Source organism: Phialemonium atrogriseum, assembly GCF_030411735.1.
Source record: "Phialemonium atrogriseum strain 8032-3 unplaced genomic scaffold QBC33scaffold_1, whole genome shotgun sequence".
In the NCBI taxonomy this organism is placed as follows: domain Eukaryota; kingdom Fungi; phylum Ascomycota; class Sordariomycetes; order Cephalothecales; family Cephalothecaceae; genus Phialemonium; species Phialemonium atrogriseum.
The window spans coordinates 128,202-142,501 of record NW_026848138.1 but is presented as its reverse complement, the minus strand read 5'-3'; the positions used below and the strand labels follow the sequence as shown (position 1 = coordinate 142,501).

Here is a 14,300-nt window from a genome sequence, read left to right as displayed (position 1 = left end):
CAAATATTTGATATGTTTTTTTGTATTTACTAAAATTAAAACCGCCCACCACGGGCCGGTTTTGGAAATAAATAATTTTTTTTTTAATAAAAACACCCACCCCCCCCCCCCCCCCCCCCCCCCCGGCCCCCTTCATTTTTCTCCAACGCAGATTCTGAGGATTCTAGACTTGACAAATATGGCAACCCCCTTTTTGGATGCCCCAATACTAGGGGTTTACGTTTTCATCAATGCACCGAAATGCCGAACCAGGCGGGAAGCGACAGCTCACTATCTCCGCACCAAAGCCGTGGCTGAAAAGGAACCACGGCTTGACGAGACTGACAAAGCCCTGCATGAGATATTCGACCCACTGTCCATGGGAGGGATTGTAAATCGGCGAATTGTATCGCAGCAAGACCAGAGGGTGAGGATTCCAGTGAGAATCGGACTCTCAGACTTGAGTTTGAAAAGAAGCATCTTGATCTTGTCAAGGCAAACACAACCGCGCCTGTGCCTCACGCCTACGAGCACTATAAATCTGACGAATTCGAGCCCCTCGTCATGGAAAAGATGCCAGGAACCACCCTCGAGAACGCCTGGCCAACTCTGTCGACTGCGGAAAGGGAGTCTATTGCAGACCAGGTTGTCGACTTCCTCGGTGAACTCGGGAACCTTCAATCTCCCGTTATCCAAGCCGCCCTCCTCCATCGGCAACCCCTCCGAGCCGGGCTCAAGAGTGCCGTTGACCTCAACCGTGAGAGATTCAGGCCTCGATCGGCAAGAACCCACAGATCGCTGCCAACGTCAGGGAGAGGAGCGCAGTGCTGGAAGGGCAGCCAATTGTCTTCACCCACGGAGATCTGGATTGGAGCAACATCATGGTCGCCGACAAGCGAGTATGTGGCATCGTTGACTGGGAAGTCAGCGGGTACTTTCCCCCGTACTGGGAATGGATCCCCGTGAAGAGGTTCGCAGAAGGGCTACCTAAGGGGTCTTGGTTCGGCCTTCTAGAAGAGCGGCTCGCAAAGTCAAAGGTGCCCGCGTGGGATGGGATGTGGGAGGTGGAGAAACTGTACTCTGCCATAAAGTTGTATTGTGGGTGGGCCTTGACTCCGGAGGACCGAGAAGAGAATAGGAAGATCGGGTGGGACCAAGTTACCCAGATCCTAGGGTCTAACGCTGGCATCCCTCCTCTGATCAAGTATGCACACAGCAGAATGCAAGAATCTGCTTAGCCAGCCCTGCTCTAGCGTCTCTCTCGCAAGCATTCTTATGCCTTTGATGCGTGGTAGTGGCCTTAGGCTTGCACTTGGAGAGCCCGCCGGGGAGCCTGGAAGACGGGAGCCTAGATTAGGGAGGTCTATAAATGAGCATCGGCCCCTGAGGTCACGCCGTCGTGCTCGTCAGCTGCGATCCCCGCGCGATTCACCTTCCTTAACGCATGGGGCAAGACTTGGGGCGACAACGGTAGCTTCAGCATCCAGGACCACACTGCTCTGATCACACAACACCTGCTTCTAGAATAGCAAATTCATCCTTTTCAGCATCCAGTTTTGCCATTGCCCCCATCGGCAGCGTCAACATCGGACTTGTATGCCCAAAATCCGCATGCAGTAACACCGGAAACTTCTTTGTCTTCCCCCACACAATCCCGTCCTCCCCGATCGCCAACGCTTCCCGCACAACCCTCTCCACCTCATCGCGTCGCTCATCATTGTCATAGCCGAAAAACCGCCCGAAGACCAACCCGTTGATCTCGTCAAAAACCCCACTGGCTGCCAGGTCCGCGATCGCCTGCCGTAGCTTATGGGGCACGAACCCCCTGCCAGACGCCCCCTCCGCCATCGACGTCTCCAGGAACATGATCTTCCCGCGCCAATCTGGTGCCATGCCGCGCACGCCCTGCAGCCGGACCACCACCGACAGACACCCTCCGAAGAGCGGGCCCACGCCGCTCCCGCCCCGGAGCCACTTCCACCCCGGGCTCGGCGCAAGCACCTGCGGCGAGACGGAGGCTGCGTCGCCCCCCTGGAGGTAGGCCGGCAGGTCCGGGGCGTAGGTGGCAGACCGCGGGAGGGGTCCGAGCGGGGTTCTTCCGGCGTCGGTTATGGCGCGCAAGAGATTCTGGACGGAGAAGGGCAGCGGGGATGGGGCGGTGCCGAGCTCGGGGATGGCTGTCGGCCCGTAGAAGGTCCGCAGGCCGGTCCGTGCTGCTAGGGCCCAGTGGAGGGTCGTAATGTCGCTGTAGCCGACGAAGATCTTGGGGTTGGCTCGCAGGACATGGGTTAGGTTCGCGTCGGAGAGGAGAGGTGGCAAGAGTTCTGTTGCGGTGGTGCCCCCGAAGGTGCAGATTATGGCGTCGACTTCTGGGTCGGCGAATGCGGCGCGTAGTTCTGCGATACGGTTTGCGATGGATTGGCTGATGGTTGCCGGACGGGATGGCTCTGGTGTCCAGAAGATCTTGACCCGGAAGCCTAGTTTCTCGAGGGCCGCCTTGCTCCGGGAGAGTGGGGCTGGGAATGAGTCATTGAGTCGTTCGGACGGCGACAGGAAGGCTATGGTCCCGGCCTCCGGGAGGGCACGGGGCAGAACGGCAGATGGATCCATGAGGTTCGAAACACCGTTTCATTTGCTTTTCTTCTCTTGTTCAAACTGGAATGGGGCTCCACATGAATCCGCCAACTAGGATTGCTCATGATAGATAGGTGTAGATAATGATATCATCCAATCCTAGTAATGTGTCAGCAAGGTTCACCTAGGTCACTCTGGCCCGCGCATAATTGGAGACCTGACAATTACACTGCATTTTGGTTCCTTTAGCGTGGTGTGTCACATGCAAGAGAACCAAGTCAGCTGGCCCGTAAAGTAATTAATCTCTATGCATTCATCATCTTTGCTGGCAGGTTTGCTAGACACGGTTCATGTGACAGGCAACATTGACGAGATTCGGCCGGCTGTATTGACGTCCGCTATTATCCTACAGAACTGCAACTTTGGTCAGACCTTCCCTCTCACCAAGTGGCTACTTCGACACAGGTATGGTAGACCTCCCAGAAAACTTCTTCGTTGTGTGATTCATCTCCAATGTGATGTTCTAGCCACGGCATGACCGCGGAAGTCGAAAGAAAGTCTACCAGCTGACCAAAGACCCGAACAACAAGCTGCTGCGGCAAAGGACTGCCACCTTCGAGGCCCGTTAATAGTTCGGCGAACTGTCTTTCGGAGATACCACCGCCATAATTTAATATCGGGCTGCCCTTATCCGACTTATTTACCATCAGATCGAGCAGGCATAAGCCGGCTGCTCGACCGTGGGCAACAGCCTTGGAGAAGCTGTCATCATTGGCCGTGCCAGAGCAATTAGCCAACCACCCTTGGAGGTTTCATGGCCCATGTGGATCTCCAAGTGTGCTCCTCCGATACCGTTCCCGCCCCTAGCGCGGGACCAAGACCAAGACCGAGGGTCGACCCACACTCAGTCCTCAGGATGGACTCCATGTTGAGGACCTTCTCCCCGAGGGACAGTTCGACCGCCTTGGCAAAATTTATGAAGATGGCCATCAACAAAGATGTTGTGTGTCAGCCAAACTGCTCTTGCGATGGAGAGTTACATTGCGGCTGAGGCTTGGTGAGTCCCTTTTGCCGATGCTATGCATATTTCATGCAGCTCCATGCCGACTTATCTGGGGTTCGTCAATTACATGCCAGATATGATTACTTTACAATCTCTTCCCACCCTCCTCGCTACTCTTGATCGCTTCAATTTTCTCCCTGATCTCGAAGGACGACTACTTTATATGCTAGGCCTTGTGGAGTCCCGCTAATGATGGGTCGTTTCGCTGACACTTCGTGCTCATGTGATTAAATTCATCCATCAGATACTCAGGCAAGCCTGATAAAGGGCATTTGGATAAATGACTCGATTTTGTGGGGATGAGATAGTCAGGAACGAGAAGTCGACAAGGTCAAACGCGGGGTCTCCGGTCGTTGCCGTCTGGGGAAGCAAGCCTACGGGGTTGGACGTGGCTGCTTGATATTGTTTACGCCAGAGGAGCAGGAAGGTAGTGAGGGAATTTGTTCGTTAGCACCAGTCCGTTGGCCAATGATCCTCAAGGAGGGGGACGTCGTCGACACGGAAGTCCGGCCCCCCGGAGTGGGCGTACTTCAGGCGATCTTCCGTGATCTACTCGGCGTTCGGCGTTCGAGAGCTCTCATTGGGCACAGCATCATAGCTTGCCGAGCCTGCAGGCTTATTGATCCCATTAACGAAATAGCGTTTTGACGTCAGTTCGACGCTGGATATATGGGAACCTTAGGCCAGAGTTTAAAGTAGCTATTGTTGTCTGGTGGCTACGTGCCGAAGCGAGTGGTTCCCTTCAAGGAAACCCACACCGAATGATCAAGCACTGGTCAGGGGTGGTGGAGCCGTTGGTTGGGTGGCTTGGGTCAGGTCTTATTAAACTTTTTTCATTACCACCCTTCACCGTCAGCCCTAACACACAATTCTCACCGGAACCATTGTCACCCGAAACCGGGGCGCCTAGAGTGGAATGATAACATCTAGGCGTGTATCTGTCCGGCAATCATGCTGGCAGGATCGAGGAGGAAGCCAGAGCGTTCTGAATGCTTGCGGTGTACGGGGTGAGGGTCTCAGACATCTACAAGTAATGTCGTCTATTGTGACTGGATGCCGCTCTAGGGATGACGTCTAAATACCTATCTCGAGGTCAAAGCGTGAAGTATTCTTCTATGATTTTAAATAATCTAAGCACTGATGTTCTAGCATTTTGTTTGTCCCCATCCCCACTCTGAATTCCTTACCGAGGCCTGCCGCACCAAACAGATAAAAGAAAGGAAAAGAAATACCAAAGATTTTTCAAGTGCCGGTTTATTCCGGGATCTGTTTGATGGCGACCGTAGGATTATCTAGGATGGTCGCAGAAGCTGCGCCTGGCGACAAGAAGACGCAACTCTTTTCCTATAATAGGAGCTACAGTATCACCTAAACGCAACCAGGATTATCAAGCTTAATTTAGTGTGGCTTGCATTGTCTCACGGTCACTCCCCTGCTATTGGTGCGGCGGGATTAAAGCTTAGACTTGATAAGAAATGTCCTAGCGTTGTTACCGAGTACGGCAGATCGTAACCTGCTAACGGCTAACTACGCATTAGCTTAAAACCTTATTCTTTCTACATCTCGTATCCAAAGGGGGGTATTTGGTGTGCTGTGAAACGCTCTTCCGAACGACATTGTTTGCTAACGTACATGAGCATGCGACACGTGTAAATCTGGGCCTTCGACTCGCGCCCAACTCCTTGTGTGCACGTTCCAGAGATTTATTGATTCGAGGGGAGGAGGGGCCAAGGCGGGGGTTGATCTGTGTCTTACAAAAGGCCATCTGCAGAAGATGAAAGAGATTAGGCGGGGTTGTTGCTGTGCAAAGGACACACACGTGACTATACAGCAGTATTGCTGACATAGGTAGTGGCTCGTCCCTTAATGGTTGCAGAAACAGCCACATTCCAGGTACCTAGGGTAACTATCCATCTGGGCGAAGCAGGTGAGACAGTGCCAGGCCGATGTCTCGGACAACGAGACACCGCCTCCGGCGAGTTGCCAGTCCACTGCTTCCGGTCTTGGCACTTCCCGGTCCGGCCCAGTCACCGTACTGGCAAGTCAGCTGGGCAACAACCAACGCGATGTATTATTCGCTTGGCCGATGGGCATGCAAGCATCTGACGCGTGGCGTTTTGTCTTGAACCATCCAATACTGAGACATTATTCCATTTCCTGGTTTCCAATCCTGGTTCCAAAGTTCAGCTGCGATCTTGAACATGTCGCAGATCCCAAGATTGAGCCTCTCGACCATGGCGCCCTCCGGCACGCTCTCTATAAGAGATTGAGAAACCCTCCTCTTATTAAGACTCGAGGCAATCTCCAAGGTAATCCAGTGCTGTCGTTCTTGGCATTGCTGAGTCACTATTCCTCTCCTGACCTTTTGGCTGCGTCTTACACTTATTGCCTTTTGTCGAGATCGCCGACCGACATCATGATAACCTCGGCTTTCCCGTCCATGCTGCTGTTTCTGACTTCTTTAGTCAGTGCCAAGACAGTCAGTTATAATTGGGATGTCACGTGGGTTACCGCTGCCCCAGATGGTTTCGCCAGGGCCGTCATCGGAGTCAATGGCAAATGGCCGTGTCCGCCTATCAACGCCGATGTTGGTGATACCGTCGTTGTCACGTTGAACAACCTGCTCGGCAACGAAACCACTGGGCTTCACTTCCACGGCATCCGGCAACTCCATACCAATGACATGGACGGCAACAGTGGTGCCACCCAGTGCCCAGTTCCTCCCGGCTCCTCAATCACTTACAAATTCTTGGTATGCCCTCTTCAAGACCTAACAACTGAGGACCAGTCTTCAACTAACAATGCCCCTCAGGCCGATTCGCCGGGCACATATTGGTGTATGTCTAGTCCACCCAAACACCGCCATGGAAAAGTAGCAATTTCTGACCAGGAGCAACGCCACAGACCATTCTCACAATATGGGCCAATACCCGGACGGGTTCCGGGGGCCGTTGATTGTGCACGATCCCAATGATCCATACAAGGGAGAGTACGATGAGGAACTTATCCTCACAATCTCTGATTGGTAAGACTCGAGCTATGACTGACGAGTAATATCATAATCATGTCGCATACTAACAGCTGTCTGTTTAGGTACCATGACCAGGCCATCTTCCTTGTTCAGAATATGCTGCAGGCATCCAATACAGATTTTTCTCCCCCATTTCCCGAATCAATCCTGGTGAACGACGGACAGTCCAGCAACTTCAACTTTGTCAAGGGGAAGACTTACCGCATCCGCATCATCAGCTACTCTGCCTTTGCATCGTCCTTCGTTTACTTTGACTCGCACACTCTGCAAGTCATTTCAATCGATGCGACCTACATCCAGGAGGCGGAGGCAACCCAGCTGCGGGTGTCTCCTTCTCAACGCGTTGACGTCCTTATTTCCGCTCTTGACGAAGACCAGAATTACCCATACCTTGTCGCTTTAGACACCAACAAGGACTTTACAAAGCCAGGTGTCTTCAGTCTTAACTTTACCGGCCACGTGGTGACGGACTGTAACAAACCGGCCACTGGTACCACTACTGTTGGAGTTTGGCACCCGGTCGATGATTCATACTTCATACCTCTTGACAAAGCCGACAGGTACGAGCCGGTGGATAGGACTATCGTGTTGGACTTTGAGTTTTGCCGCGATGAGAACGACATTCCTCGGTAAGACTTGAATCTATCTATTCGTATATTGCGTGTATTCCCTGCTGACAAAGTTTATTAGCGCCTGTTTCAATGGGCAACCTTACATTTCGCAGAAGGTGCCAACGCTATATTCGGTAGCAACCACTGGAGCGTCCAATACAGACCCAACCATCTACGGTGACATCAACCCCTTTGTCATCTCGTACGGAGAGGTCGTCCAGATTGTCATCAACAACAAAGACGAGGCCATCCACCCCTTCCACCTCCATGGCCACCAATTCCAAGTTGTGGGCCGACCAGCCAGCGGCTCTGGTGATTGGGTTAAAAACGGGGATTACCCAGCGCAGCCTGCCAGGCGCGACGTCATCGACGTCATGGGAAACTCACACGCCGTTATCCGCTTCGAGGCCACTAACCCCGGCGTCTTCCTCTTCCACTGCCATATTGAGTGGCACGTGGAGATGGGCCTGACAGCGACCCTCATCGTGGCGCCGGACAGGCTCCGCGACATCAAATTCCCGGCCGATCACATCCACAACTGCGAGATTCAAGATATTCCAATTGCTGGGAACGCTGCGGGTAGCAGGTCCAACTTCACGAGTCGGACCGGCTTTATTACGGTTCCAGACCTGGTTTACACTGGGTAAGTACCAAGAACCTGTGTCCTTCTATTCATGGTCTCGTCATTAATTAATGGTTATCCGAAACAGGTCCTTGTACGCCGCCCCTGCATCTCGGTCCCGCGTGGTGAAAAGACTACTGGAATAGGGCACAAGGGAGAGGGACTACGGCGCTGGACTGGCCCCTAGTACTAGGTTAATACCGTCAATTTGATACTGGATTTTTAACATCAAGAGAAAAAGAAAACTATTCACGGCGGGTATGTCTGAGTAGGTAGGGTATTTATATGCGCGAGCCAACTTCAAGTTCCTCCCCAAGGTTGAACTCCAAGCCCTGCAGTGCATTTACATTTGGCCCTGCTTTTTGTGAGATGACGTTGGAATTGGCCAATGACAGGTCCAGACCATGACAATGGGCTTGCAGGGCGGGACCCGGGTCTATTGCTCGCAGTGCGAGAATTGAATCAACATTGGATTAGGGCAACACTTAGAAGCGGGATTGCCCGGTCGATAAGACACTGCACAACGGCCATAATTAACAATTACGCAATACTGTTTATCTGGTTTCAGGCTTAGCTTATCGACTAGCTGAAAGCGACCTAGGTTCAGGTCGTATTTAAGGTTGGTTGTCTTATGATCAACCCACCAAGACCCACCAAGTAATCCGTAATCCATAGCCCCCCTTTCCGTTTCCGGCCAGGTCGAACATTCCCATACGTCAACGCAAAACTGAGACCGCCTGCCACGTGGTAGAGTACCATCGCCCATGTCGCATTCAGGGGATCGACGTTTATCGTGTGCATCAACATTGCCCATCCCTTTGCCCCTCGCAAACAGCAAAGTGACTTCCCATACCTTATCTGGGATTCCCACGTATGTACCTAACGCCTTCCCCAATTTCCGTCAAACAGTCAACCTTCCCCAAACATCCACAGCTATGTGTCTTCCCAGATCAGTCGCTCGCCATTACCAATTACGTGGCCCTCATTAGATGTTTTTCCCATTCGCAAATTTTGCTTCTTGTCCTATTCGGCCAGACTATCCCACATCACTAGCCACGCGGCAGTAGACATCAGAGATGCCGAGAGTCTACTGTACATACTGCGGGAAGGGCTTCAGCCGCAAGGAACACTTGGAAAGACATATCCCAAGCCGTGAGTTAATTAGCTTCTGATTATTCCCTCTCTCGTATCCGTTTTAGCTAACCCCGTTTCTAAGATACCAACGTCAAGCCGCACCGATGCAGTGCCTGTCAACTGTCCTTTACCAGGAAGTAAGTAACCAACCGGGGAAGTTGTGCTGTCACGATAGCATCTGCTAACCACATCGCCACAGGGATCTCCTCCAAAGACACTACTCGACATATCATGAAGCCAGAGATTACACGAACTTGCTTCCCAACGATCTGCCCACAATTGCTGGACGGCAACCCATTGCCTGCCAGAACTGTGCCACTGCAAAAACGGGTTGCGACAAGAGGGTGCCCTGCTCGCGTTGTGCTGAGAGAAGACTCCCATGTGCTCCCCGCTTTGCCCGACAGTCGCGGAAGACTGCTCTGCGAACCGCGCAAACCGGTGACGCGTTCAACGGCCACGCCCCTCAGCAGCTTCTGCAGCCGCAGACCGTCAACCCATCATCTCTGGCAGTTAATCAGGGCGGTGTGAGCGAGGACTCGTTTGTCAATTCGCAGTGTGTCGCCACGGAAGACAGTGTGACGATACACTCGGGGTTCTCAGAGAGAGCACCACGAAAGAATTCATCTGCGCATTCCCACATCAGTCAAGACGAGTTTCTTTTGCCCCACCCTAGGATCGATGGCTTAGACGTCTTCATGCCAGTTGGAGATGACTTTGTTGCAGCCGACCCAACCGACCAAGACATGTCAGCCCTACCGGAATACAAGCTTGGCCTCGACATCTATTCCGAGTCTCTACTTTTCACATCACGCACCGACGTGACGGCGCCTGCTGTTACCGACATGAACAGCATGTCAGACACCTCGGGATCTACATCTTCGACCTTTTCGACGAGTACCAGTTCCATATATACCTCCAGGGCAAGTACCATGTCAACGGATACTTTCGACCCTCAGATGAAGGGGTTGCACACGGCCATTTCGGCAATTCCCAGCGAAAGAGAAGCCGTGCCAGATTTCGAGGTCGTCATCGCTGCCGAATCAGCCTGGCCGCTAGCACAATGCAACCCATACATGTCAGGATCCTGCCCCCAGACGGCCATTGTGCATCTCGAATGCCTCGAACAGCATTCGAAACAGGAGGGCATGTGGAGCTCGCTAGAGAAGTATCTTGAGCAGGTCGACTGGGACGCATCCGACTTGGTGTCTGTCATGCCACTTACGCCCCAGACACGAGACAAGGTGCTCGCGATTACTCAGATCTTCTTTCACAAGGCACTTGAGATCCACCGTGGTGGCAAAGAATGTCTGGCGACTGGCTATACCGGCGTTGGCGACTCCAATCTGATTGTACTCCCGCCATCAAAGATCCTCGAGTACTTCCTTCGCAGTTACGGCCGCAATCTGTCGCTATACTACCCCCTCGTGGCTGGCGGCCGCGTCGATCCCAACGAGATGATTCGGAATGATCAGGCATCAACTCTGCTGGTTCTTCTCATGATTGCGAAGGGCGCAGCGGCAATGCCTATCCCTGAGGCAAGGTATCTTGCTGCGGGGCTGACCGAAATCTGCCGCATCTCGCTTGGCAATCTCATCGACAAGGATAGCAGGCAGTATGCAGATCCGGTTGTGCTGCAGTGTGGCCTCACTTTTACCGCGCTCGGGGCGTGGAGCGGTGACAAGTGGCTTATGGACATTGCCGTGGCTCAGCGTGGCATGCATCTGATGGTATGTGACAGGACCTATGTCTGGTATAATGCAAGATGGCTAACCTAAGGACTTAGCGACTGAAGCATGCCGGAATGATGGCACCCCAGCCATCGATAAGCTTTGATATCGATGGTTCGATAGGTTTGGAACTCCGCTGGCGCACCTGGCTGCACCACGAAGCCCAGAACAGGTAGGTTGCGTTGTACTACTGCCCAGTGATTAACTTTGATCTATGTGACTGACTCCCACATAGGCTTGTCTACAACTGGGCGATGCTTGACCAGGAGCTCAGCCTTTTCTACGATATGGCACCGATGCTGTCTATAACCGAGCTACAATGTCCACTCCCGGGCCCCGAGCTGTTGTGGATGGCCCCCAACGCCGAGAAATGGCACTCGGTCATTCGATCCATCCACGGCGTCATGACAAACGGCACCCCTCAGTTGCCAAATAATTCGACCTCATTGCCAGCCAATTCAACCGCAAGTCCCTCGCTATCCGTTCTTTTCCAGGCCTTTCTGCACAACAGCCTCTCGGGGCAGCAGAGCAACTTATCGCCGCAGCATCTGCGGTTGCTTTTACATCCTCTGCAGTCGATGCTCTTCCACATCCGCGAGATGTTCTCGTGTTTCTCAAGCATCGGCCCACTGCGGGCTCCGGTGCAAACAGTGACCAAGGTCACGACATTGCTGCGGCTAGAGGAAGTCCAAAACCTGCTGAAGAAATGGTATGAGCTGGCAGGAGCCTACTGGAAGGCCAATCCAGACTGCCCGATGACCCGATGCAACCTGGTCCTGTACCACCTCATCTCCCTCAACGCCGTATCCAATTTCGGGGAAATCGAGCGCTTGGCCCGTCGCGAGGTCTTCGACGGGTCGCGCTGGGAGCTGTCCGTCCGCCATAAGCGCTGCATCTTCCGCCGGGACGATGCCATACTCCATTGCGGCCAGGTCTTCAAGCTGCTGCGCCAGATGCCGCCTGACCGGAGACCAACCTGGTGGCCGGTGGCGGTGTACCGCGCGACGCTCGTCCTCTGGGCGGACAGCATCGCGAGCATGGAGCCCAAGAAGCGGGCCGAGAAGAATTGGGGGGATGGCGGTGCGGGCCAGGTCGGAACCGACCAGATGATGGCTGAGGATCGCATGATGGAGACGTTCAACTGGAATGGGAGCGGCGCGGCAGCATTGGAAAATTTGGACGGCACGATTGTGGAGCTGGAAAAGCCGGGCGACGTCCTCAAGTACGGCATCAAGGCTCTTGATGAGGCTGTCAGTTCACGCATTGTTGATGGTATTCGGCGGAAGCTGATCGCACTGGGTAACTACTGGAGTGTTGACGCTATGGGCGGCGCCAGCTCTTGACAGAGGGGTTGCTAGTCGGGACGGGGGGGATATGACGGGCGGAGGACAGCGATACTCCTTGGATTGGGTGGGGAGTGGCACAATCCGACGGGAGGTAGAGTGGTGGAACCCCTTACGCTGGATATGGGGAGGTCGTGATAGTTTGGGAATGCACGAATTAGTGAGGAGAAAGTGAAAAACTGTGTATTATACTCTGTCGAAGATGACCATGTGCCTTGGCTTTCAAAGTATGAGGCAGATAATGTAATATTGCGCAATGAATCAGTCTGGTGGCGACTTGTACCATTTTAAACTAGACGACACAGCTTGGTATCTTGTCAACGCAAGCATCACTATATGTCGTTCCTTTCGGCAACGGTTCCCCCAATTGCAAGACCGCCTCCTGAATGTTCGAGCTGGTCGTGGTTAACTATCAATCTTGTCGTCCTCTGAACAATCTTCCCGCTCGCTCTCAGTATCTCGACTCTGGTTTCCTTGCCCTTCTATTTGGTCGTCTCCGTCCCCCTTCTCTGCATAGCTGCCATCCATGTCTGTACCACCACAGTGAAAGAGCAGTGGTTGTACCCTTGGCATTGCGTAGGATAGTTATAAGTTACCGCGAAAGAATAGAATAGCTAGGTCAACCCCTTTTAGCTCTCAGCTACTCTTGCCGAATCGAACCACGTTCCCAACGCGATTAACAAGGCACCTGCATAGGGTCAGTACGGTGACCACATTTAGAAAAATACTGGGAAGTTAGTCCTGGGTCTTATTTACCTGCTGTGACTATGTAGCTTGCAAGTGACGTGGCAGTTTGAACGCTTGTCTGAACGTCGGCTTCGTACTTGAGTACAGCTACAATAGGCCAGGTGACGCAGAGAATTAGACTGATGATCGTAGGGAGCAGGATGACGACACCGGCAGCTTGAGGATCCCAAGCTAGTACAAAGTTCAAGGCTGTCTTTGTGCCGCTGGATGTGAGCTCTGGTGGCTCTGGTGTTGTCGCTGTCATCCTGATAATGCCTTCATCGCTCAATGTGTTCAAGATGACTCGACTGCCTTCCAGCGGGGAAGGATTTCGGAAGCTCCCAATTTGCCTGTGTCCGTAGTACCCCAAGTTGAGCGACGAAGTGGCCCGCCCTGGCGACACACCATTTACCAACTAATTAGGATGAGTGAGAATATCAGTTAGTGTGGACTTGGCTCTAATTTCCCATCTTTGACTCACTTCTATGATATCCACTCTTACCAAGGTCTTTGGAAGCAGTGCATGGATTAAGCCCCTCTTTATTCTGGAGAACCGGTAGAAGATGTATATATGCTCGATGATCAACCTGTCGTCTGTAGGATCATCCAGCGTCGGGCAAGGGACCTCGAGGCGATTGCCGCGATCGACAAACATGGTAATGGAATGATCTGGGTGCTTGAGTCTCCAGGACTCCAGGTAGTTGTGGGCGAAATGATGAGCCCAAAAGCCCGCTATGGAGTATATCCTCCAGAACAGCTTCCAAGCCCATGGTCTCTCGAGGTTAGATCCACCAAGCCACGTAACGAAGCGTAAAGCAAAGAATTTCTGTAGTTCGTTAGATTTGTCCCATCATCTATCATTTCCAGATGCTAGTTAAATCGCTGATAAGGTACGGGGTAAAAGTACTTGCCAGAAAGAAGAACATGTCGCCACTGTCGTTTTCGCCGGTTACAAAAAAAAAGATAATCGGCACACTAATAGCAAAATAAATCAAAAGTGTGTAGGGCATGTGAGAGAGTGGGGTAGTGAACACGACAACCAACGCCGCAGGAAATAGACCTGCCAGACAGGCGTTGAATGTTGCAATAGCCAGGCTAAATATCCTCCATCTTTTGAATGTGATGACGGAAGAGTCAGGGAAAGGAATGGGATTGGGGATTCCGGGTGCGACAAACGCATCGCTGGAGAACCTGTGGGAGCGGACGACGGGCCCGGTCAACCGAGTCCGAAGGCTAGAAATCCAGGTAAAGAAGCCCATGCGAGGCAATACTGGGTTCTTCCCTTGAGGATTTTTGTACGATGGGATGCTTGGGAAACATGGAAATTGAACAAGTCGATTGCGGCGGGCCCCTTGGTTCCCCTCTCTTCAGCTTTCAGCTCGCGAAGCGCAGAATTTTCAGCACTCAGGTCGACAAACTGAGCCAATCAAGGGGCTAAGTTGTCCAAGAATGACATCTCCCTAAGCGCTCGCTCGGCGGTTGCACGCCAC

General features: G+C 52.8%; 5 protein-coding genes across 5 annotated transcripts; 3 read left to right on the top strand and 2 right to left on the bottom strand.

Annotated features, from left to right (window-relative positions):
* Positions 1 to 178: 178 nt before the first annotated feature.
* QBC33DRAFT_574818 (kinase-like domain-containing protein) lies at positions 179 to 1,217 on the top strand (the record flags this gene model as incomplete). The annotated part of the gene is made up of 3 exons (XM_060430780.1): positions 179 to 418; positions 454 to 666; positions 750 to 1,217. The coding sequence occupies 3 exons, from the start codon at positions 179 to 181 to the stop codon at positions 1,215 to 1,217; spliced, it is 921 nt and encodes a 306-aa protein (XP_060288339.1).
* Positions 1,218 to 1,542: 325 nt separating this feature from the next.
* QBC33DRAFT_440970 (peptidase u61 ld-carboxypeptidase a) lies at positions 1,543 to 2,589 on the bottom strand (the record flags this gene model as incomplete). The annotated part of the gene is made up of 1 exon (XM_060424178.1): positions 1,543 to 2,589. A coding segment is annotated over one exon (1,047 nt), but the record flags the coding sequence as incomplete, so codon positions are not given.
* Positions 2,590 to 5,796: 3,207 nt separating this feature from the next.
* Positions 5,797 to 8,442, top strand: QBC33DRAFT_520337 (ferrooxidoreductase Fet3). The gene is made up of 6 exons (XM_060426368.1): positions 5,797 to 6,368; positions 6,429 to 6,453; positions 6,521 to 6,641; positions 6,710 to 7,276; positions 7,338 to 7,901; positions 7,969 to 8,442. Exons 1-6 carry the CDS (start codon positions 6,033 to 6,035, stop codon positions 8,024 to 8,026), a joined length of 1,671 nt encoding a protein of 556 aa, XP_060288337.1. The 5' UTR covers positions 5,797 to 6,032; the 3' UTR covers positions 8,027 to 8,442.
* A 136-nt stretch (positions 8,443 to 8,578) lies between these two features.
* QBC33DRAFT_520335 (uncharacterized protein) lies at positions 8,579 to 12,412 on the top strand. Its single transcript, XM_060426367.1, has 5 exons — positions 8,579 to 9,032; positions 9,097 to 9,151; positions 9,214 to 10,741; positions 10,798 to 10,913; positions 10,977 to 12,412. The coding sequence occupies exons 1-5, from the start codon at positions 8,957 to 8,959 to the stop codon at positions 12,082 to 12,084; spliced, it is 2,883 nt and encodes a 960-aa protein (XP_060288336.1). The 5' UTR covers positions 8,579 to 8,956; the 3' UTR covers positions 12,085 to 12,412.
* QBC33DRAFT_520334 (uncharacterized protein) lies at positions 12,341 to 14,295 on the bottom strand. The gene is made up of 4 exons (XM_060426366.1): positions 13,722 to 14,295; positions 13,292 to 13,636; positions 12,841 to 13,225; positions 12,341 to 12,772 (listed from the first exon to the last, which is right to left on the bottom strand). The coding sequence occupies exons 1-4, from the start codon at positions 14,067 to 14,069 to the stop codon at positions 12,714 to 12,716; spliced, it is 1,137 nt and encodes a 378-aa protein (XP_060288335.1). The 5' UTR covers positions 14,070 to 14,295; the 3' UTR covers positions 12,341 to 12,713.
* Between the last annotated feature and the right edge of the window lie 5 nt (positions 14,296 to 14,300).